The sequence below is a fragment of the Aotus nancymaae genome, unplaced genomic scaffold, assembly GCF_030222135.1.
Source record: "Aotus nancymaae isolate 86718 unplaced genomic scaffold, 86718_ANA_hifiasm-v0.15.2.pri h1tg000030l, whole genome shotgun sequence".
NCBI classification, from domain to species: Eukaryota; Metazoa; Chordata; class Mammalia; order Primates; family Aotidae; genus Aotus; species Aotus nancymaae.
In genome coordinates, this window is record NW_026988443.1 from 9,176,646 (window position 1) to 9,202,603 (window position 25,958).

Below are 25,958 nucleotides of genomic sequence, written 5' to 3' on the forward strand. Positions count from 1 at the left end.
TTTTCTCATTTCCTGGTAACCACTGTTCTGCTTTCTGTCTGTATTATATTTGACTATTCTAGGTACCTCATATAAGTGGAATCATACAATATTTGACCTTTTGTGTCTAGATTATTGATACGGTTTGGCTGTGTCCCTGCCCAAATCTCAACTTGAATTGTATCTCCCAGAATTCTCACATATTGTAGGAGGCACCCAGGAGGAGGTGGTTGAATCATGGAAGCTGGTCTTTCCCATGCTGTTTTTGTGATAGTGAATAAGTTTCATAAGATCTGATGGGTTTATCAGGGGTTTCCTATTTAGCTTCTTCCTCATTTTTCTCTTGCCGCCACCATGGAAGAAGTGCCTTTTGCCTCCTATCATGATTCTGAGGCCTCGTAGCCATGTGGTACTGTAAGTACCAATTAAACCTCTTTTTGTTCCCAGTTTCAGATGTGTCTTTATGAGCAGCATGAAAATGGACTAATACAATTATTTTACTTAACATAATGCCCTCAAGATTCATCCATGTTATGGCATGTATCAGAATTTCATTTCTACTTAAAGATGAATAATATTCCATTGTATGAATATACCACATTTTGTTGATCAGTTCATCCATCAGCTACTCATAATGGCCATCTTTGGGCTATGGTGGATAAAGTTGCTGTGAACATTGGTATACAAACATCTGTGTGGGTCTCTGCTTTCAGTACTTTTGTGTATATACCTAGAATTGGGATTGCTGGATCAAACGATAAGTCTATGTTGATGTTTTTGAGGAACTGCTGTACTGTTCTCTACAGCAACTGCACTATTTTACATTCTCCCTGGCAATGCACAGGTTTCTAATTTCTCCACATCTATGTCAACACTTACTGTTCCCTGTTTTTTGATAACAGCCATCCTAATGGGTATGAAGTGATATCTCCTTGTGGTTTTGATAGGCATTTCCCTAATGATTAATGATGTTGAACATCTTTCCATGTTCTTAGTCATTTATTTATCTTCTTTGGAGACATGTCTATTCAAGTTGTTTGCCCATTTTTTAATTTGGCTGTTTTTTAGTTGTTGAGTTTTGTGAGTTCCTTATTATTCTAGATATTAATTCCTTATCAGATATATGACTTGCAAATATTTTCTTCAAGAATAGCTGAACTTTTAATGATATGTTAATGTGACAATCAAGGGATAGAGAACAAATTAGAGTGTAATAGACTTTACTGTCTATGACACTGATTAGGCACTTAAATTCTATACTACTGGATGACATCATTTGTATTGGTATTAATTAGCTATGGGACCTTAAGCAAGTTACTTAAATTCTTTGTGACACAGTTTTCTTATCTGTAAAATAGTGATCAGAGTGGTACACCTCAAGATTGTGAGAATTAAATGCTTGTAAAGTGCTAAGAACGTTAACAGCGCATAGTAAGCATTCAATAGTGTGTAATTTTTAGTTTTTATTAACATTATTCATTCATATAATTTTTACCAAATATTTCTGTAAGGTTTGTTAAGGGAGAAAACCCAGCAGTTATTTATGCCTTTTTTTTTCCATTTTCATTTCCACAGGCAATCATTTCTACTCTTTTCTTGCAGGTAATGCTTTTGGTAGTTGATAACAAAGTTATATTGTTTTGAATATTATATATTGGCTTCCTGATATGGAAGGTGAAGCTCTCTTCTTTCTTCCTGCCCTCCTACACATGTACACACTTCTGATTCCCATTATAGATTTACTGTAATTTTGATTATATCAGTATTCAGCCCTTATAGTTATCATATATATAGAATGCTTTCCAGAACCTGTGATTTGTTACCCTTTTGTTTTCAACTTTTTTCCTTGCATTAATAGTAGTCTTTCTTTTTGTTTATTTGTATAGTTTTCTGTGTAGTTATGACCAATTAAACCTCATGCTCTCCACCAAATCTCCTTTTTTCAAGAGCTTCAGAACCATCAGATATTCTGTCCATTTCATTTTCTTGGAGAAATGTCTTCCAGAGTCTTCTTGTCTGCTCCAATGTGGTGTTCTATGCCTGATGGACAGGGATCCCATTCTGTGATCTCTTCATTGTAATCCAGCGGATTCCCTTACTTCTCTTCTGTGGACTCCTCACATTCCTGCAATCTGGCGTTGCTCTTTCCTGTTTTCTTATTTTGGTGGAGCATGTCCTATGATGGTTTCTTGAGAAAGGATGCTTAGGAGGTAAATTTTTGAGACCTTAAGTGTCTTCAATTATCTTTATTCCACCTTGACATATGTAGGTACTTCTGGTATGAAAATCTTGGTAGGAAATGATAATTTTTTCAGAATCTTGGTGACATTGCATTGCTGTCTTTTATCTTACAGTGTTCATGTTAAGAGTTCTGAATTTTTCGCTTTTATGTCGCTTTTTTGTTGGATCTTTTTTTTGAATGTTTTACAATTTCACAGTGATACTTTTCACTCATTTTACTGTAATTGTGTAGGGCTTTCAGTCATGCCCTTCAATTGTTGGATATTTTCTTGAATCGCTTTGTTAGTTATTTTCTCCTTTTCAGTTGTCTCATCACTTTGGAATCCGTATGATTTAGTTGTTGAATCTTCTGGACTCTTCTTCTAGTTTTCTTGTTTATTCCCTTGTTTTTAGTCTTTGTGTGTGTGTTTTAGTCTAATATTTGGGCGATTTTCTTAACTTTATCTTCCAACCTGTCTGTGGATTTTTTTTTTCTTTTTTTTTGAGATGGAGTTTTGCTCTTGTCCTCCAGGCTGGAGTGCAGTCGCGCAATTTCGGCTCACTGCAACCTCTGCCTCCCAGGTTCAAGTGATTTTCCTGCTGCAGCCTCCCAAGTAGCTGGGATTAAAGGTGTGGCCCACCACACCCAGCAAATTTTTGTATTTTTAGTAGACACAGGGTTTCACCACATTGGCCAGGCTGGTCTCAAACTCCTGACTTCAGATGATCTGCCCACCTTGGCTTTCCAAAGTGCTGGGATTATAGATGTGGGGCACCACGCCTGGCCTATTGAATTTTCATTATTGAAATATAACATATATCATAAACATATAGCTTGAAGAATTGCCATAAAGTAAACATATCTGTGTACCTAGCACCCTGATCAAGAAATGCAACATACCAGCATCATAGAAGTACTTGCTTCCAGTGTCTCAACTGTAAAATAGTGATCAGAGCAGTACCTGCCTCAAGATTGTGAGAATTAAATACTTGTAGAGTGCTAAGAACGTAGCATCAGTGATTCAATAATGTGTTATTTTTAGTTTTTAATTAAAATTATTCATTCATATAATTTTTACAAGTCAAATATTCCTATAAGGTTTGTTAAGGAAAAAACCCCCAGCATTTATTTATGCCTTTTCTTCCCATTTTCATTTCTACAAGCAATCGTTTCTATTTTTTTTTTTTCAGGTAATGCTTTTGGTAGTTGATAACAAACTTATGTTGTTTTGAGCAGTAAACACTCTCCTGACTTCCAAGGTCATATATAAATAGTTTTATGTGTGTTTGAATTAGACTTGTAAGCTCCTTAAAGATGTAATTTGTGTCTTCATCCTTCTTTTTACCTGCATATAGTGAAAAAAGAGTCTTTGTTGCCCCAAATCAGTTAAGTATTTGTTGTTCTTGAGGAGTTTGTACTATTCAGTTACATTGTGGCCACTGTCCAATAACTCTTTGATTTCTGCAACTGTAGTCTCTGTTTAGTATTAGGATTCTTTTGATAGCAAATAACAATTCCAGGCCTAAAGTGGCTTAATTTAAAAAGGTAAGGAATTAACTCACTTCATCCTAAGAACAGGAGTCTCACTGGCTTCAAGTAGACCTTGTTCCAGTGTAATTATGTGGTCGGTTTCAAATTTCTTCCCCTTCCTCTTTTGGCCATTCTCAAGCTCATGGCACCCAAATGACTGCCCCTAGCTTTTGTGGCCATTCTTTCTTTTTCATGAGCTTTGAGGAAGAGAGAAACTGGGTATTGGGTGGGTACTTTGAACCCTGGATCAAGCTTTACCTGAAGCTGGATGAACAAATAATGACCTTCTTTTGATTAACCCAGTTTAGTTCTGGTTTCTGTGTTATTTACAATGTAAAGGTTTCCTGTGAGTCTCCACAACTCTGTTTATACCATCCTCAGGTTGCCCAAGGAATTGAAACCTCTACTGTTAGAAGCTCTGGTTGGAGAATATTGTTTGAAAGTGTCTCTGCTTCCCTTCCTGATTTTGTATTTTACTTTGGATAATATAGTGACTTTGAAGCTTTAGCTAAGGGCCCCGTAGCAATGTTTCTGTCCTTTTCATACTTTTCAATTTTTCTACCAAGTTCATGAAACATGATGTAATGAGGTTCTCCTCTGTATGTGAATATTTTTATCTTAAATTTCTTTCCCCAAATGCTTAAACTGAAAGCTGACAGAGCCAGACATCATGTTGAAGGGCTTTAGATTTTTCTGTAAAGAGTTTTCAATATTTTGCCTGAAATCCTAGAAACCTTATAATTAATTTTACAATTTATCTGTGTCAAGGGACTACGTTTGTCTTGAATTGCTTGTTTCGAGGCATCCGAGAGCAGCTTCTTGTTATAGATTCTGAGCCAGGACTGATTAGTTCTTTTTCCCCCACCCCTTTAGACTTTTCTGAATTCTCCATTTCTTCAGACCATTCATTGCTCCGTGGCTGAGAAGGAGTATGTGCTGTGTCAGCAGCAGACTTGACTCCCTGTTTCTTGCAACCCAAAAAGGAAAGCATGTCTAAACTCTAGAACTCTAGCAGGGAGGCTTCTCCTTGGCTAACTTTCTTTCCTAGGGATGTTGTCCATTAGCTGTGTTTCCTAAATGCTCTCTGGCTTATACAGTATCTATTTGTTACTACCTTGGGAACCTGTCTAGAAAAAGTATAGTAATTATGCATAAAGAAGCTTGTGCCTTCCAGAGAGATCATTCTGAAAACAGATCTGACCTGTGAAAAAGCCTTTAGTGTCCTTCAGTGACCCCAGTATAAGTTCTGGATTCTTTCCTATGATTCATAAACCCACGTCCTGGTCTCTGCCCACCTCTCCAGGCTCTTCTCTTGCAAGTCTATGTCATTCATGTGACACTCTTGCAACCCAGAACTGATCGTGTTCTTATACACACACCATGCCATTTCCCTCCTAGAATGTGTCTTCCCTATGTTACACCTTCCCCTTTCACCTTCTGGCTCCCTTCATTCTACAAAATGGATTTCCCATCCCAGAAATGGGAATGTCAAAGATCAGCACTGGATAGGTAAGGCATCATTAGACTCCATCATCCCAGCTGACCATCTACAACTTGTGACTTTCTCCTGCGGAAGATCTGCCACATGGATAGGAAAGGACCTCCTTCTTAGAGCTCCTTTAGGTGTGGAGTTAAGGAAACAGAGGAAGTAATCATTAGAATAGGAATCTTTTTTTTTTTTTTTGAGGTTAAGTCTTGCTTTGTCGCCCAGGTTAGAGTACAGTGGCACGATCTTGGCTCATTGCAACCTCCGCCTCCTGGGTTCAATTGATTCTCCTGCCTTAACCTCCTGAGTAGCTGGGATTACCGGCATGTGCCACCACACCTGGCTAATTTTTGTATTTTTAGTAGAGACGGGGTTTTACCATGTTGGCTAGGCTGGTCTTGAACTCCTAACCTCAGGTGATCTGCCTGCCTTGCCTCCCAAAGTGCTGGGATTACAAGTGTGAGCCACTGTGCCCAGCCACGAATCTTTTATATCCTAGCTCTTGGCTAAGGAAATAAGGAATAGAGAATAAGAAATAGGGCTATTTTTAACAAAAAATTAGCCGGTTGTGGTGGCGCACACCTGTAATCGTTGCTACTCAGGAGGCTGAGTTGAGATTGTGCCATTGCACTCAAGCCTGGGTGACAGAGCAAGACTGTGTCAGAAAGGAAGGAAGGGAGGGAATGAGGGAGGGAGAGCTATTTTAAAGTGTATGGTGATGATGAATATATATTTAACCTATGAGGGAAGTTCTTGCAATGCAGTATTATGTATATTATTAAATATGGTACGGAATTTTTTGTGATATATTTTATTCGATTATCTCCATAGTCTCCACTGTCACACTCTGGCTTCTAAATCTTTGTTTCCTATAGAGCAGTGGTTGTAATTAAAAATGTAAACAAAATATTTTGTCCTTTATTAAATAGAATTAATGTCTTCTCAAAAACTAGCTGGTATAAAACACTGAATTGGTTAATTTTTGGGGGAAGTTTTGAACAATTGAAATTTGACTTTTAAACTTAACAGTCTTTTGTATTTTGTCACATCTTCTTATTTAACAGTTTGGTTAGTGGGAGCTGGGAGTGCACCAAACCCTGAGGTACTTAAAATCTTTTAAATTTTATTGAGGCTTAAAGGCAAGTAAGAACCTGTTGCCTCTGCTTGTTGCCAAAATAACATGGGGCAAGAGTAATCAGTTACAGTTGCTATAGGTAATTACAAGTTGATTTCATTGAGAAGTAAGAACACTGTATTTCACAATAAAAAATTTATCGGATGTACTTTCCTCCTCCCTACACAGCCCAAGGAGGGGAAAACTCTCACCAAAATATAATTTCAATGAGCAGATTTCAAAGGTGCTGGATTTTGGGGAGACATCAAGAAACACTGATTGCAATTATTGTCTCTGATTGTCTTTATTGAGGCCAGATTGAGAAGAGTACCAGGATGAAAGTTAGGAGGGAAAGTAGTCAAGGAGACTGTTAGCCTATAAAGATTCCCACTTGTTAGAATGTCCACACGCGGTGGCATTAAAACTTCCCGAAAACTGTTGATTGTAGTTAAAAAATTATTTCTTTTTAAAGTCATTATAGTTGTTTTCCTTTTCATTTCTTTTAAATTTTGTGTGGACTTCAATGGTAGAAGTTATAGTTGATTTGACCATGTGAAAAACCCTTCCTAAAATATTTCCTTTTTTTTTTTTTTCTTGTGCTGTTTGCTATATCTGTCATCATTAGGGCCCCCTGGAATGAAGCAGCCTGAAGTCTTGGGTTATCACAAATATAACAATAATTTTTTTTTCCAGGCTAAAGTGCAGTGGTGTGATCTCTGCTCATTGCAATCTCTATCTCCTGGGTTCAAGTGATTCTCCTTCCTTAGCTTCCCGGTAGCTGGGATTACAAGTGCCCACCATTGTGCCTGGCTCATTTTTGTGTTTTTTAGTAGAGAAAGAGTTTCACCATCTTGGCCAGGCTGGTCTCAAACTCCTAACCTCATGATCCACCTGCCTTGGCCTCCCAAAGTGCTGGGATTACAGGCGTGAGTCACTGGACTCGGCCAACATAATTTTTGATATTCGAATTTATCAGTATTCTTTTGCTAAAGTGATCTGGATATCATTAATTTAGCATTGATTATTTTATTATGTTGTATGATATCATTAGTCATGTTATATTATTAGGTATTAGTCATATTACATCATCATTAGTTTATGCAACCTCAACTTCTTTACTAAAATGTGCAGCAGACATTAAATCACAAATATCGAATGGGGTTGACAAACGTTTTTTTTCTGAAGGGCCAGAAATAAGTATTTTTGGCTTTGTGGGTCTTATAGTATGTGTCTTATCTACTCAACCTTGCTGTCTGTTTGAAAGCAGCTATTTATGTGAATGAATTAGCATTACTGTGTTCTAGTTAAATTTTATTTTGCAAATGCAAGTCATGGGACTGATTTGCCTGTGATCACTGCAAACCAGCCCTAGATCAAGAGTCACAGACTTTGCTATGGGGTCTAGGCAGGTACCTCAAATGAGTAAGGTGAAATGGCTGTGAGGACTGACTGGCAGAGATCACATCCTTTGTCTAAAATGAGCAACTACTTCTTCCCTATAGCCACTTGTGACTGGCTCAGTGATAGCAGACCTTGTGATTCAAGGGTAGCTGAGAATTTGGATTTTTAGGCAACTTTTATCAGTTGACAACTTATTTAGATTTGTTAAGAAAATGTGGTGCAGGTCAAGCTACTCACCTTTGTGAGTTCTTTTCTGGTCCATGAGCTCTAGTTAGCAAATTCTGGTATTTTCAAGTGCAACGATGTATTATGTATAAATAAGAAGTGCCTGTAGAATGTCATCAGACGTGGATAGCAACTACCTAGCGCTGGTGCTGCCGCTGACTAACCCTTGTAGTGCCCATGACAGACATCAGTAATTGATCATAACACTCTTTCCTGCTGAACTTGGAGAAAGTTTCAGATTTCTTCTCCACTAGGGCTCTAAAAAGCCGCAATCACCCAATCAGTCATGTCCCCTGATATTAAGGTATTTATCATCCCCCTTCTAGAGGGTTTCTAAAAAAGTGTTTTTGGGATTAACCTAGGAAATGGCTTTGGACTTTTAATGTTATTCTTTAAAAAACCCAATTAAAAGATGCTCTTAATTGAAAAGTACTTGAGAAAACATGTATTAGAATGACAGGTATGAAAAAAAGGTAAGATTCTGTTAATATGGTAGTATTAGATTTTACACCAAACTTAGGGGGCTGAAGAATATCCATAGTAAAATGTGTCCTTAAAAGTTACTTAGCAGCATTCCTTCCTTGCAGAGACCATGAACTTGGCTTTCTGATTTGTTCATTTTCACCATGCCTAGTGCAAATTAATGTGAATGAATAGTTATAAAGGGGTTCCTTTTTTTACTTCCTTTTACTGCCTTTGATCCTTCTGCACAGTTGACTGTAGAGTACGATGTTCAGAATTTAGGGATTCTGTGTGTGCCATCTGGGATGCATGCATTTTTAAAACTGTTTATGTGATATGTGCATGAAACAGCCCAAGGAAAACATGCATTGTTGTTTTGTCTTCTCTCATTACTTCTTATTCTACCCTCTGCCAGTCTTTCAGGTTTGACCTTCTCTAAGAGTTCTGCTCTAGTTCTGTTGCTGACCCTCTCTCTTCTCTAAACTTCTTCAGTACTGAGGACTGTACTAGTTTAGCAGCAATGCCATGCTTTCTTATTTCCTTTGGTTTTAAATTTGAGGTATTTTTTTGTTTTTTTCTTCCAAATTAACATTTTCTTTCCCTACCATCTATCACAAGTACTGTGAATAGTGTGAACTAAAAGAACATTTTGTTTCAGCAAGCCATGGTGTTCATTGCATGCCTTTCCTGTGCCAGTTACTAGGGCTATAATTGTGGATGAAATAGCAAAACAGACTCTGCCCTGAAAGATCAGAGTCTAGTACAAGAGTTTAAAGTTTGATGGAATTTAAATGTAAAATGTCCCCTTCATGGTAATCAGTGATGCGCACTTACAGTTCCACTAAAAGGAAAAGCTCCAGTGGGACATAGCTCTTTGTTTCAGTCAGTGACATATCCCCCGTGCTGGGCTCAATGCCTGGTAAATAGTAATTGCTCAATAAATATTTTTTAAATTAACTTTGAAAAGTTTTTATGTAGGTAGGGTTGTTCCTGCAGGGCTGTGATTATAGGCAAAACATAGTGTATACCTTCTTTTTTTGGTGTGTCTCCTAGTCTTATACCCCAGAGAAATCAGTTTTGAGTATTCACCTTCCAGAAATGTTATATTCCGTCTTGCGTATCCTTCCAGAGGTATTATCAATATTATATTATCCCTCCAGAAAAATCAGCTTGAGTACCCTTCCAGAAATATTATATGTGCTTGAAATTTATTTATTTATTTACTTATATTTATTTCGAGACAGAGCCTCACTCTATCGCCCAGGATGGAGTGCAGTGGTGTAATCACAACTCACAGCAGCCTCGACCTCCCAGGCTCCAGCAATCGTCCCACCTCAGCCTCCTGAGTAGCTGAAGCCACAGGCGCATGCCACTATGCTAGACTAATTTTTTTTTATTTTTTGTAAAGATGGGGTTCCACCATGTTATCCAGGCTGATCCCGAACTCCTGAGCTCAAGCAATGCTCCTGCCTTGGCCTCCCAAAGTGCTGGGATTACAGGTGTGAGCCACTGCACCTAGCCTGTACTTTATTTTTTATATGAATAGAGTATATTTTTTTCTCTGAAAATATATTAGATATGTCCATATCAGTATATAGTCACATTATTTTGGTGACTACATAGTATTTTATTGTCTGGAGAGATTTTGATTTATTTAACCAGAAACCTACTGATGAACATTTGAGTTATTTCTGATCTTTTGCCCTTATAAGCAATACTACAATAAATATACTTGTTCAACAGTCATTTTACAACCCCTGAATGTAGGACTTTTAGTATACATTTCTAAAAGTGTAATTTCTATAAAGATCAAAGAGCTTATGCATTTGTAATTTTGATAGTATTGCCAAATTGTCCTCTACAGAGATTGTGTGTGTGCCATTTTGCATACTCTTACTAACACTGTATTGTCTTGAAACTGATTTTTTTCTGATTTGATAGGTAAAAAAGCTTATCTCTTTTGGCTTTAATATGCATTTTTATATGAATAAATTGGAACGTACTTTTATATGTTTATTATTTCCTTTTATGTGTTATGTCTTTATAACATGCTCAGTTTTTAATTTGTCTATTGACCTTTATCTTATTGATGTGTAGTTGCACTTCATATATTTAGAAAAACATTCCTTGGCTATTTTTGCTTGTTTATATTTCCATGTGTATTATAGAAACAACTTTTCTAGTTATTAACCCCATTCACCTAGAAAAACTATCCCTTTGATCTTTTTATTTAGATTATGTCAAATTTCTAGATGAATTTAGGGAGAACTGACAGTTCTGTGATGTTCTATCTTATTTCCTAAGTACATATTTTGTCTTTACATCTGTTTTTTGTTTTTAAAAGGTAACTTTTTTTTTTTTTTCTGTAGAGATGGGTTTCTTGATTTCTTGCCCAGACTGGTCTTGAACGCCTGGCTTTAAGCGATCCTACCCCCTTGGTCTCCCGAAGTGCTGGGATTATAGGCGTGAGCCTTCACACCTGGCCTGTTTAAGGTTTCCTGATGAAAAAAGTTAATGACATGTTAAAACTATCCTAGCATATCTTGTAAAAATATGACATAAAGGAAAGATATATTTCACTTAATATTCATATTTTATTAAAATGTCAATTCTTTCTAAAATAACCATTGTAAAATCCAGAAGCTTTAACATTTCCTTTCTGATCATTTTCTTCTCTTTTGGCAGGCCCAGAAGTGGAAAGTGAGGATGACTCTAATCTCGAAGGCAGAGATCCTGATACTTGGCATGTTGGTTTTAAGATCTCATGGGACATAGAGACCCCTGGTTTGGCGATACCCCTTCACCAAGGAGACTGCTATTTCATGCTTGGTAATCTTTGGAAAATCAAAATTATATTGAAACTCTAGTGTCTAAATTTAGATTATTGGATATATATTTTGAATATATGTTATCAAATAAACATTTGGAGTATTTTATATTAATAATGAAACTTCTTCATAAGAACATGTAACTAGGTTTTCTTTTTTGAGATATTGCTAAATTTTTTTTTTTTTTTGAGACAGAGCTTTATTCTTGTTGCCCAGGCTTGAGGGCGGTGGTGCAATCTCTGCTTATTGCAATCTCCACCTCCCAGGTTCAAGCGATTCTCCTTCCTCAGCCTCCCAAGTAGCTGGGATGACAGGCACACACCACCACATCCAACTAATTTTTGTATTTTTAGTAGAGATGGAGTTTCACCACATTGGCCAGGCTGGTCTCAAACTCCTGACCTCAGGTGATCCACCTGCCTCACCCTCCCAAAGCGCTGGGGTCACAGGCATGAGTCACCATGCCTGGCCCTAAATTTTTTAAAGTTGTTTTTCTTTTTATTCTAAGTAGATGTGAAGTTTCTCAAATATGGTAATCATTTTTCTGGATTCTTATCAGAGCTATTAAATCATCCAAGTCAAGTTTTACTTGTCAGTCAGGCCACTCCTCCTTCTCCCACGGGGATGCCCTCCTCACCCTGCTCGGCATTGACCCCTGCTCAGGGCTCCTGTGCCACCTTCTTCCCTGGCATGATGCCTCTGCCTCACCTAATGGCTTTAGGACTAAATTGTTCAGGAAGGGAAGAAAACAAGATAACGACGTTCTGTTTGTTTCTTTTCTATTTTTAAAGTTATAGGTTTCTCAGGGTTTAAGAACTGGATTATAGGCTAGGTGCAGTGGCTCACGCCTGAAATCCCAGCACTTTGTGAGGCCAAGGTGGGCAGATCACCTGAGGTCACGAGTTTGAGAGTAGCCTGGCCAATGTGGTGGAACCCCGTTGCTACTATAAATAAAAAAAATAGCCAAGTGTGGTGGGGGCCCTGTACCCAGCTACTCAGGAGGCTGAGGCAGGAGAATTGTTTGAACCCAGAAGGTGGAGGTTGTAGTGAGCCAAGATCATGCATTGTGCTCCAGCCTGGGTAACAAGCGTGAAACTCCATCTCAAAAAAAAAAAAAATGGGATTATGATCAAAATATTAAATAATGACATTCATTTGATTTTTGTGTTATAATGAATATACATTGTAAAATATGCATTGGGTCCCTTTGAGCTGTTGTACATGATAAGCAGAAGAAGTTAGTGTTATTTTATAGGAGCTGATATCCAAGACATAATGTAAAATCTTCTCTTGATTTCCCATGTCTTATTTTTAGATGGAGGTGATATAGTTGGCATCCGACTGAACTGTGCCAAACACGGCACAGTGTATCCCAAAGTCTGCATTTAGAATATATATTTTATTAGGATGTCATATTTGATTTCTGAAATGAATCTTCCTTCACCTCTTTTTTAAAAAAATTCAAAAAGTAAAAGCAACCATAGTCTAATGCTGCCTTTTCGCTTTACTTTTAAATCCAAATAGCATAAGGAGCCCCGTAGAGGGAGGGACTTCGGCCCCGTGTTGATATCTGAAATCTGAACTTCATAGCACTTATGAAAAGGAAACAGTTTAGCTCAATTTATAATAATATATTGGTCTGCAGAGGAAGTGCCGACTGAACCCTGCTGTCTCAAGTAAATACTCCAGGGGTGTCTGATGGGGAACGTGTCGGGTGCTGTAATAAATCCACTGCCTGTGGAAGTGAGTGAAGGCCTTGCTGGCAGTGCCTGAGGACACGCTTAACTAGGGTTGTCACGGTTTTACTTTTAAATTGGAATCTTTGCCCTAATCTCAGAGTTAGACATGACCAGATTTGCAAACAGATTTACAATTTTCACTAATTTTCCAACCAGGACTTCAAAACACACTCAGAGAAAAAAAAAATACACTCTGGTCTTTCTCAGAGTAGGATGATTTACTTTGCCACAGATGTTTTCCATAGACCGAATGTAACCAGGGAGTTAGGGACTTAAAAGTGGCTTGGAGACAAACTGTGGGTTTGTTTTTTATGGAACAGATTATACAGTTCAGGGGACATCAACAAAATTATGTTTATTAACCAGGAGCTGGGTGTGGAGGTGGGATATTTCAGGACAAAGGTGAGTGCTAGGTAAACATTTGGGGCAAAAGCAGTCCCTCTTCCCCCCTTAATTTATTAGTGTTATTCTTTACATGACAGCATTCATGATTCTGTTCTCTCTGCTCTATTTACTTTTGTTTCTTAAGCCCAACTAAATATCACTTTCAAGTATCTGTTGTTACTTTAACAATCAACAGTTTCAAAACTTCAATTGCCAGGTAAAAATTCCACTGCAAAGAAAGAAAACTGCAATAGAAATATAAATGCACAGCCCTTCTTTTTTGGTTTTGCTTTACCTTGTTGACAGTTTAGGGTAGAGTAATGAAAGGACCGTAGGATTTCTATCAGGTAATCGGGTCCGAGACTCACTGCATTGTCAGTTGCCTGTGTATTACTAGTGCCTCTATGAGTCTCTGCCTTCACTGTAAAATGGGAGCTTAATGATACTTTTTTCCCAGAGTTTTTGTGAGTACAAATAAGAAAATGTATGGGAACAGGCTTTGCAAGCTTTAATTTGAAAGTGCAGACTTGTGAAGAGTGGGATCTGGACCATGGCATATTGGAGAACCAATGAGGCGAGTGGGTGATGGAAGAATGCGGAATGCTGTGTTCGTATCCTGCTTTGTGCCCTGAGTTTTGTCACCTTTGCAAAATACTGTTCCATATATATATTTGCCACATATAAGAACTACAAGGAAGGGAGGTTTTACCAATGGATTCTTGAAGGTGAGAAGAGTTAACATCTGGTCCATTGGTGATCAGAGCCCTGTAGTAATCAGTCTTACTTTGGTTGAGGCCGGTTTTACTTTTGGAGCCTGGCCAGTAGTTTTTTTTTTATAGATTAAGTTCACCTTCCTTGAAATACCTATGGCTTAGAGGCAGCAAGACCCAGAGCACAGAAATGTTTGATGTGGTTGAAGCTGTAAATTGCCATGCTTCTATTTTTTGACTCAACATGGCCACTCTAGTTGGATTCTGTAGCCCTGTGAGCAGGAAGAACAGAGGCCTCTAGGAGTTTCGACTTAACCAAGCGCTCTCTTGGGACTGATCTTGGAAACTGTGTATCTTTGTAAATCCTCCAGGTGTCCCTCAATTTTGCCCTGATTTAGACATTTTATTCAAAGGAAAAAGCTTTTGTTATTTCTTTCTCTGACCCCATTCCCTTCCTCCCCAACCTCTGAATGACCAACCAAAGTAAAGTACATATAATTTATGGCTTAATCATAAATTAAAAATAATTATGCTTTATTACCTCTCATGGGTCTTGAAATGTAGGTGCTATGTTCTGCTTTCTGCCGAGGCAAGGGAATAATACAGAAACCAGTAATAAATTATAACTTCAGGCTGCAGTTGGTAAGCTTGAGGAATTGCTATTTAAGTGGAAAGTGCTTGAACAGCCAAATGAGCACCTGTCATGTTTATTTTCACTTTGAAAAGTAGAAACATGACAGTATAGTTTCAACTGCTTGTCCAATATGAACTTCTGGCATTCTTGTTATCTTCCCAGGAACTGCACTCTTTGTTTCTTGTATTCAATTTTTTTTTTTTTTTTTTTTTTTTTTGCAGGGGTGAGGATGTATCTCTCCTCCTGAAACTTTTACTCTAAAATATGCCCCCAAATGCTGACATTTTCAAACTTGTGCTTTTTGACTTCATACTTGATTTTTTTTTTTTTTTTATTTAATAGAATTAAGGAGAAGGCCATGACTTGTGGAATTTACTCTGAGGATAGGGATCCGAGCAGGTTCCTGAGTACTTGAAAGGCTTTATCTACCTCTTAAACTTTCTTATTACATCCAGGTTTTGCTTATTTATGTCTGCCTCTATCATTTATGTCTTGAACTTCACTTGAAATGCATGTCTTGAGTGCCTACTAAGGTCCAGGCATTGTGCTGGCAGATTTGATGTATTTTGTTTATTCCTTATTACAGGGCTATTAAATAGTAGACTCTCATTCTGACACTCATTTCTTTTTTATCGAAAAAAAAAATTAATGGAGATTGATTACTAATGGGGACAGAGCTTCTTTTAGGCTATGAAAATGCTCTAAAATTAGTTTGTGGTGATGGTGGCACAACTCTGTGAACATACTAAAATACATTGAAATATATATATATATGTATATATATATATATATTCTTTTTGCAGCTCTGGCTCAAAGGAGAATTAGATATTTAAAATGAGTGAATTGTATGGTATATGAATTAAATCTCAATAAAAGTCTTTAAAAAAAAAAAAGAAACTGAAGCTTAGAGAAGTATAATATCTTGTTCAAGGCAACATTACCTGGTGAAGCTTTTGTTTGAATCCAAATTTTTCTGAGGCCAAAACTATTCTTTCTTGCACTGACCCATGCTGTCTCTACTAATTATATAGTCATGGTATCTTTTTCTTTAAAAATGTGGGAAAAAATGGCTGGGGACCGTGGCTCATGCCTATAATCCCAACACTTTGGGAGGCTGAGGCAGGCGAATCACTTGAGGTCAGGAGTTTGAGCCAGCCTGGCTAACATGGTGAAACCCTGCCTCCACTAAAAATAAAATTTAAAAAAAATTAGCCAGATATGGTGGCACACACTGTAATCCCAGCTACTTTGGAGACTGAGGCAGGAGAATCACTTGAACCTGGAGGCGGAGGTTGCAGTGAGTCGAGATCGTGGTACTGCACTCCAGCCTGGGTGACAGAGTGAGACTCCATCTCAAAAGAGAAAAAAAAAGGAAAAAATGATTGAATAAATAATAAATGAACACACATGTATTCTCATTCAAACTTTGTGGAACTGTATGAAATAAAATGTAGACATTCTCTTTCACCTTGTTTTCCCATCTGGTCCTCTGTAAGCATTAACATAAATATAGCTGTGTTAACATCTTTAAATATATGTTGCCACTGCTGCATTTTTTAAAAATATAAATGATGTTTTATTATAAATATTACTCTAGTATTTGTTTTTGTACTTAATATGTGCTGGAAATTTTTTTATGTCAGTATGTCATTCATATTATTATTGCTATTATAAAGATACTACATGCACAAAGAAATAAAAATTCCAAGATCTAAAATGGAAAGTTGAGGAAGATCTAAAATGGAAAGAAACTCCACTTATCCCCAAGTTTCATTCCTTTGGGGTAACTGCTTTTCACTGTATTTACATTTTATTCTTTGATTACCTCCCTAACTCTTAAACATATATATGGTTATACTTTTATTTCTTTAATAACTTTAAGCACTCTTGGATGTTGATCTGTTAAGAATGACAGAGGCAGGCAGATTTCTTGAGCCCAGGAGTTTGAGACCAGCCTAAGCAACATGGCAAAACTCCATCTATACAGAAAAAAAAAAAAAAAAGCCAGGTATGGTGGCAAATGCCTATAGTCCATAGTCACAACTATTTGGGAGGCTGAGATGGGAGGATCACCTGAGCTCTGTAGGTTGAGACTGAAGGAAATTGTGTTTGTACCACTGCATTCTAGTCTGGGTGACAGAGCAAGACCCTGTCCCCCCTCCCAAAAAAAAAAAAGAAAAGAAAAGAAAAGAAAAAGAAAGAAAAGAAAAAGGAAAAAGAATGATGATGGAATTAGTACTCTGATACTACCTCTCGTTCTTGCAAAATTTGGCTTATATTTTTAGTGGTTTTTTTTTCCTTAATTGTTTGCCTTTAGAACCAGTTTACAGATGCTTTCTCTTGACTTGTAGTATGTAATATGGGGAATTAAAGTTCTCTTTCAGCCATATCATTATGTTGATATGGTTGAGGTTTACAACTTTACATACAGTTCTGTAATTTTGACAAGACTAGCAAACTTAAAAGTTGATCTGAAATTAGAAAACCAGTACATAATGATGTTTATGTAAGTGTTGTTTATTGCAAAACCAGATAGAGTGATAGAATTAATAGGTAGAAAATGTAATCTACTGTCACCATCAAACCTGTGCCAATGGATGAGGAATATTGCAAATGTCAGGTCAAGATTTTATAATTAATCAAAAGCTCAAAAATAATTGTCTTTCTTTACTCTTACTGATAGAAGAAGCTTGTTATAATGATTCCTCAATGTCACTAGATGTTTTAGCATGTGACTTGTTCAATGTTTGATAAATTCTGGCTTCTTCAGACCCCACCTACCACAGTTGTCATACTGGGATTTCTTCTCATTGAACACCTTTGCCAATTCCATTAAAAAATTATTTTAGGCCAGGTGTGATGGCTCACACCTCCTTTGGGAGGCTAAGGCAGGGGGATCACCTGAGGTCAGGAGTTCAAGACCAGACTGGCCAACATGGTGAAACCCCATCTCTTCTAAAAATACAAAAATTAGCCGGGCATGGTGGCACATGTCTATAGTCCTAGTACCTATTTTAGTTACTTGGGAGGATGAGGGAGGAGAAACGCTTGAACCTGTGAGGCAGTGGTTGCAGTGAGCCAAGATCACACCATTGCCCTCCAGCCTGGGTGACAGAGCAAGATTCTATCTCAAGAAAAATATTTTTTTAAAAAAAACTTTCAGTAGCTTTAGGGATTTAAGCAGTTTTTGATTCCATGTGTGATTTGTATAATGTTGAAGTTTGGTATTTTAATGTACCTGTTACCTGAGTAGTGTACATCTGATAGGTGGTTTTTTTAAATCTCTCACCCCCCTCACATCCTCCTCTATTCTGAATCTCCAATGTCCATTGTACCACTCTCTATGCCTTCGTGTACCCATAGCTTAGTGCCCACTTATATGTGAGAACATGTAATATTTGCTTGTCCATTCCTGAGTTACTTAGAATAATGGCCTTCAGTTTCATCCACGTTGCTGCAAAATACATGATTTTTTTTTTAATGACTAAGTAGTATTTCATAGTATGTATACATACCACATTTTCTTTACTCACCAGTTGTTGGGCACTTTGGTTGATTCCATATCTTCGCAATTGTGAAATGTGAGGCAATAAACATATGCATGCAGATGTCTTTTCGATATCATGACTTCTTTTCTGGGTAGATACCCAGCAGTGGATTGTTGGGTCAAATGGTAGCATTACTTTTAGTTCTTTGAGAAGTCTTCTTACTGTTTTCCATGGAGGTTGTAGTAATTTTCATTCCTACCTTCAGTGTATATGCACTCCCTTTTCACCGCATTTCTAGCAACATCTATTATTTTTTGACTTTTTAATAATGGCCGTTCTGGCTAGGATAGGTGGTATCTCACTATGGTTTTGATTTGTATTTCCTTGATGGTATGTAATATTGAGCATTTCTTTCATATGTTTGTTGCCCATTTCTGTATTTTCTTTTGAGAAATGTCTATTCATGTCATTTGCCCACTTTTTGATGGGATTGTTTTTTTCTTGCTGATTTGTTTGGGTTCCTTATAGATTCTTTGTCAGATGCATAGCTTGCAAATATTTTCTCCCATTCTGTAGGTTGCCCTTTTACTTTGATCATCATTTCTTTTGCTGTGCAGAAGCTTTTTAGTTTAATTAGGTCTCCTTTATTTATTCATTTATTTTGTTGCATTTGCTTTTGGGGTCCTATTCATAAATTCGTTGCCAAGCCCAATGTCTAGAAGAGTTTTCTTCTATGATTTTTATAGGCTCAGGCCTTAGATTTAAGTCTGTAATCTATGTTGAGTTAATTTTTGTACATGGTGAGACACAGGGATTCAGTTTCATTCTTCTACATGTGGCTATCCAATGTTCCCAGCACTATTTTGAATAGGGTGTCCCTTTTCTAGTACATGATTTTATATGTTTTGTCTAAGATCAGTTAGTTGTAAATATTTGGCTTTATTTATGGCTTCTTTATTTTGTTCCATTGGTCTATATATCTACCTTTATACCAGTACCATGCTGTTTTAGTTACTATAGCCTTGTAGTATAATTTGAAGTCAGATAATGTGATACCTCCAGATTTGTTATATTTGTTTAGGATTCATTAGTTATTCAGCCTCTTTTTTGGTTCCATATGAATTTTAGGATTTTTTTTTTCTAATTCTTGTGAGAAATGACATTGGTATTTTGATAGGAATTGCATCAAACCTGTAGATTTGTTTGGGTGGTATGGTCATTTTCATGACGTTGATTCTTCTAGTCCATGAATGTAGGATGTATTTCCATTTGTTTGTGTCACCTATTATTTCTTTCATCAGTGTTTAGCACTTCTCATTGTGGAGATCTTTTACTACCTTGGTCAAGTTTATTTCTAGGTACTTTATTATTATTTTTCTGTAGCTGTTATCAAAGACATTGAGTTCTTGATTTATTTTCTCAGCTTGCTCACTGTTAGTGTATTGCAGTGCTACTGACTTGTGTTCATTGATTTTGTAACCCAAGACTTTACTGAATTTGTTTTTCAAATCTAGGAGTCTTTTGGAAGAGTTGCGTTAGGATTTCCTAGGTATACAATCGTATTACTGGCAAACAGAGATAGTTTGACTTCCTCTTTTCAATTTGGATGCCCTTTATTTCTTTCCTTTGCCTGATTGCTCTGGTTGGGACCTCCTGCCAATTCCACTTTTACTTGGATCCCTTGTGTTTCTCTTTCTTGAAATTTTCTTAAAATTCTGTCATATTTAAATTTTCTAAAAATGGTACCATATTTTAGATTCTTCAAGGCAAGGACCGTTTTAGCTGTGTATCCTGTATGGCACTTAACACAGTACTTTGAATATGGCTGGTGCTTACTAAGTAACTGTTGAACTAATAAGTGAATGAATGAACTGAGGATTGGCTTTTCTTTCATTTCATGGTAGTATGTCTTGGTTATACAAGCAAAAGGAAGTATTTATTCTCTCCTTGAAAGCTCCTGGCTGGAAAAGGTTTTAAAGTTTCTTCTCAAACAGATGGCCATTCACCTAATGCTTGGAGATCACCAGAGACAGAATTTAGAATCTTCCATGGTAGCCTATTCTTTTTCACAGTGACTCATGCTTCATTTCCTTATATCTAGTCTAAATAACCATTGACATCACAGAACTTTTAAAAACAACACAGTATCTGGATTCGTCTGTACATTCTCTTCTAAATTTTTTATAAGAAAACCATCAAAGGTAAAAATATTGTGTTGGTTTCTTTTAAGCTCAGGAGGAATGTTTTACTTTGCATTTTGAAATTTTTTTATTCTCTCATATTTCATTCAATTATAGCCACACTGGGGTAATTCTGCATCTGAGTTTGGTGGTAGAATTTTTTCCATTGGCTAACAGTCTTCGTATGCCCTCTTTGGCCACCTATCTATAGAACATAATTCCCAAAGGCATGAACTATAGGAAGTGTTTCTTTTAGGCCTTTAATTAGGTTGTATATCCTATGTGTATTATTTGCCACTTCTGTAAAGACAGCGGGAGAATGAGTGTTAACTGTGCTATTTTTTTTTTCAGTTGATCCTCATTAAAGGTTTGAATTTAGGACTAGGCCAGAAATGAGTTTGACTTTCCTCATCTAATCAGTCCCTGCAGCAGATTTCAAGGTCAGACTATATACCTCATGCTGGAAGATTCCTTAGACTTTGTAATCTAGGCCCAATAAACATCATGAATTTTTTTTTTTTAGAGATATTTATTTACCGCATAAATAGGACAGCACACAGCCATCAGTGAAGGTGATAAGAGCTTTGGCCAGTTTTGGAAATCTTCCCCTAAATATAATTTTCTACGGGAGTCAAAACTCTTTTATAAAAACAATTGGGAGGCCATGGCGGGTGAATCACTTGAGGTCAGGAGTTTGAGACCAGCTTGGCCAACATGGTGAAACCTTGTCTATACTAAAAATACAAAAATTAGCTGAGTGTGGTGGTGTGTGCCTGTAATCCCAGCTTGTCGGGAGGCTGAGGCAGGAGAATGGCTTGAACCCAGGAGGTGGAGGTTTCAGTGAGCCGAAATCATGCCACTGGACTCCAGCCTGGGCGACAAAGCCAGACTCCATCTTAAAAAAAAAAGCAAAAACACGAGCGTGGAGGGGAGATGATCTCAAGGTACATACTTAAAGTACAAAGATATAAATCACAGTGTTTGGTCAATTCATTATAGTGGTTTTGTAGTCTATCCTACAGTTGGTTGGGGTACAACCTTTTTTCTTTTTTTTGTTTACACTGCTCTCTCTGCCTTATCATGTTTTCCTCCTCATCTGGGTATGTGTATAACTCATTTATTTAGGGGTGATGTTAGATAATTGAATGCCCATAATGAAAGGGACCAACCAATCAGTGTGGATGCTATAGCTTTTTCCCCCTCTGGGCTGTAGTTATTGGTATAGAAGTATTTTTTTTTCCCAACTTTTATTTCAGGTTCAGGGGATACTTGTGCAGGTTTGCTCCATGGGTAAATTGCATATTGTGGGGGTTTAGTATACAAATTATTTCATCACCCAGGTAATAAGCATAGTACTTGATAGGTAATTTTTTGACCCTTACCTTCCTCCCACCCTCCACCCTTAAGTGGGCCCTAGTGTCTGTTGTTCCATTCTTCATGTCCATGTTTACTCAATGGACATACAGTGTAGCTCCCACTTATGAGAAAGAACATACAGTGTTTGGTTTTCTTTTTCTGCGTTAATTCACTTAGGATAATGGCTTCCAGCTACCTATGTCACTTACTAGACCTAAACTTTTTGAAAACCTGTACGATATTATATATATTTTTTATACTACACACAGCATGTAGAAACTTGTACATATTAGGAACTTACCACATGTTTGGAGAGAACATTTTTTTTTCTCTCCCCGGATATTAACCAGAAACCATAGCTATCTTTCTTAATTGCTGATGAAAAATTGAATATGAGATAGGAGCACATAAGGAGGTCAGAAGATATAGAGACAGAAATTAGAGGTTGAAGTGGGTTCTTCCATTTCATTCATTAACTTTGAGAGATTCTGGTTCTCACAGTTTACTGGAACTGTGGGCAGAAGTGATGGTTCTGCACATCCAAAGGAGGAAATGGAGAAAACTATTTAATCAACTTTTCTGTCAATCTAAGCTCTCTCCTCTCTCATTGTTCCTTTTCTCCAACTTGCTATACTCTGCCATCTCCTGGGAAGAGTTACAGCTTGGAAGAATAAAGGAGAAAGGTAGCCCTGGCTAAAGTGGACTAAAGCTCTTTTTGCTTATTTAAAAGCAACAGTCACTTATTAACCTCAAGAATCTATTCTCTTTAAAACCCAACAACAAACCAAGCATTCCACAAAAGTTAATTTTAAAAAAAGGGGAGAGGGAGAGGGGGAAGTTATGCACCTTGAGATCATCTTTATCGCCATACTTCTTTTGATGAAAGACTTTTCACCTCCATGGAAAAATTTTATTTAGGGGAAGATTTACGAAACTAGCCAAAGCTCTTACCAATTTCACTGCTCACTGTTTCCTGTCCTATTTATTGGGTGAATGAATACCTCTTTTCTGAGAATCTCTTTGTTGAACATTTCCATTTGAAGCTTTAACACATACAGAAACTTGTTTTTAAATTTTTTATTGCTTAATTTGAAAGTAATATTATATCATCCAGTCAAAGAAGGCATCAGTTTAAGATGGATTCCAATTTCAGAGATGTTAAATATAAAGAAAAACTGTCTACCTTGGAATTGATGAAATAGGGTACATGCTATTGTAGTGAATTTTCAAACTTGTGAAAAGTATAAAGAAGAGGAAATATTATTTTTAATAATTTAGTCTAATTCCTTCTAGTTTTTTTCTATACTTAGTAACATGTTTATTTTTTGTTTATATAAAATTAATATCATGTTGTATAAACGTTTTGCATCTTTTTTTCCTGATACATTTATATTTTGAGCATTTTTTCTTATCATTAAACATTCCTTGAAAATGATTGTTAAAAACTGGTTTAAAAATTAATCCCTTACTTTCAAACAAGATGTCAGAATAGCACTTGTCTCCTTGTAGAAACATCAATTTCAATAACTATCCATGCACAGAATACCTTTATAAGAGCAAAGGAATCCAGGTTAGAGATTACATTGCCTGGGTGGAGCACTGAAATAAGAAAAGACACATTGAAGAGAGTAGGAAGAACAGTTTCAAATCACCTGTGTCACCTGCCCCTGAAACCTGAGCAGCACAGTGTCAACAGGGATACCCTTTGTGTGGGGGAGGGAGAATGAAGTGAGTACCCAACTTCTCTATAAACCAAGCAAGAGGCCTACCCTAGTGAGCCCCAGTGCTTGGGTGGCCTCCAAAGACGAAGGCTCCAAGCCTACTCTAGCACCAGATATGCCCTCATGGACTCAGGCTCCTGGTCAGCCCTTGAAGCCTGGGATGCAGGACTTCCTGTATAGACCCAGTTTCCAGTGGACTCAGAATCCAGGTCTGCTGCACAGACTTAAGCTTCAGGACTGTGTTAGCACCAGGCTCACTCCTGTGGATGCAATTACCAGGCTTACCTCATTGGACCCAGGATTTAGGCTTGCACGCATAGAACAACATTCTAGGCCTGCCCTTGGGGATGCAGGGAACACTCCCACCCAGGTAGACGTAAGCTCCAGGTCTGCCTTAGTGGACCCAAGGTTCCAGGCTCATCCCAATGGACCCAGGTATTAGGGCTGCCTGCCTGCTGATGACCATCTGTTTGAGAAGGAAATTCAAAACCTTTACCAGCCAGGAGCTTTCAAGGAGAGAATAAATATTTCCTTTTGCTTGTATAACCAAGACATACTACCATGAAATGAAAGAAAAGCCAATCCTCAGTTCATTCATTCACTTATTAGTTCAACAGTTACTTAGTAAGCACCAGCCATATTCAAAGTACTGTGTTAAGTGCCATACAGGATACACAGCTAAAACAGTCCTTGCCTTGAAGAATCTAAAATATGGTACCATTTTTAGAAAATTTAAATATGACAGAATTTTAAGAAAATTTCAAGAAAGAGAAACACAAGGGATCCAAGTAAAAGTGGAATTGGCAGGAGGTCCCAACCAGAGCAATCAGGCAAAGGAAAGAAATAAAGGGCATCCAAATTGAAAAGAGGAAGTCAAACTATCTCTGTTTGCCAGTAATACGATTGTATACCTAGGAAATCCTAACAACTCTTCCAAAAGACTCCTAGATTTGAAAAACAAATTCAGTAAAGTCTTGGGTTACAAAATCAATGAACACAAGTCAGTAGCACTGCAATACACTAACAGTGAGCAAGCTGAGAATCAAATCAAGAACTCAATGTCTTTGACAACAGCTACAGAAAAATAGTAATAAAGTACCTAGAAATAAACTTGAGCAAGGTAGTAAAAGATCTCTACAAAGAGAACTACAACTTAAATATCTGTTAACAGATGATGAAGAAAATGTGGTAGATATATCTACATATCTATATCTATATCTACACACACATACCCACACATATCCACACGCAATGAAATATTACTTAGCTTTAAAAAAGAAGGAAAGCCTGTCATGTGTGACAGTGTGGAGTAATCTGGAATATGTTATGCTAAGTGAGATAAGCAAGGCACAGAAAGACAGTTACCACATGATCTTACTTCTATGTAACAATGCTATACTCATAAATGCAGAGTTGCATGGTGGTTTCTAAGGGTTTGAGGGCTGTTGGGTAGATTTGGTCAAAAGGTACCAAGTTTTGTTTATGCAGGATGAATAAGCTCTAGAGACCTAATGTGCAGGTGTGGTAACTGTATTAGTCTGTTCTCACATTGCTATGAAGAAATAACTAAGACTGGGTAATTTATAAAGAAGTTTAATTGGTTCACAGTTACCCAGGGTGTTCAGGAAGTAGGATGCTGGCATCTGCTTGGCTTCTGGGGAGACATCATAAACTTAAAATTATGATGGAAAGCAAAAAGAGGGAGCCAGCACTTCACATGGCCAGAGCAGGAGGAAGAGAGAGGAGGGAGGTGTGCCACACACTTTTAAACCACCTGATCTTGTGAGAACTCACTGTCATGAGAACAGCACCGAGAGGACGGTGCTAAACGATTTGTGAGAAACCATGTCCAGGATGCAATCACCTCCCACCAGGACTCACCTCCAACACTGGGGATTAGAGTACGACATGAGATTTTGTGGGGACACAGATCCAAACCATATCAGTAACTACATTTATTAATACTGTATTACATGCGTGAAATTAGCTAAGAGAGGAGATCTTAAATGTTTTTAACACACACCCACCCACACACAGTTACTGTGAGGTCATGTATATGTTAATTAGATTGGTATTAGAAGTCATTTCACAATGTAGATGTATATTGAAAGATTACATTTTGCATTGTAAATATATAAAATTTTTGTCAATTATACTTTAATAAAGTTCGGAAAATGTTTTAAATCACTAAATAATCTTCACTTTGGTTTTTCAAGTTTTTTGATATTATATATATTGCTACAGTGAACAACTTTGTACATAGATCTTTATTTCCATAGGAAAAATTGCTAAAAGTGGAATGCCTTGGTGAGGTATTATGCTGTGGACATTTACACATTACATATTCTGTTGTCAGACTGTTATTTAGAGAGATTTTCATTTTCATTCTTAACTGCAGTGTATGAAATGTGGTCATCAGTTACTTCCACCATCCTATTTTACCCTACTCTATACAGTGCTAAGCATTACAGTTTATGAGTATTTTTGCCGATTAGATGCA

The 25,958-nt window shown here is 37.2% G+C and overlaps 1 protein-coding gene across 3 annotated transcripts in view; it reads left to right on the top strand.

The window, feature by feature from the left end:
- FTO (FTO alpha-ketoglutarate dependent dioxygenase) overlaps positions 1-25,958 on the top strand; it is a 424,741-nt gene that overhangs the window by 129,082 nt on the left and 269,701 nt on the right. For all 3 annotated transcript variants that reach the window (XM_064383071.1, XM_012447942.2, XM_064383072.1), the window contains exon 4: positions 11,104-11,247. In XM_064383071.1, the coding sequence (XP_064239141.1) occupies positions 11,104-11,247 (144 nt within the window). The remainder of the gene's footprint in view (positions 1-11,103; positions 11,248-25,958) is intronic.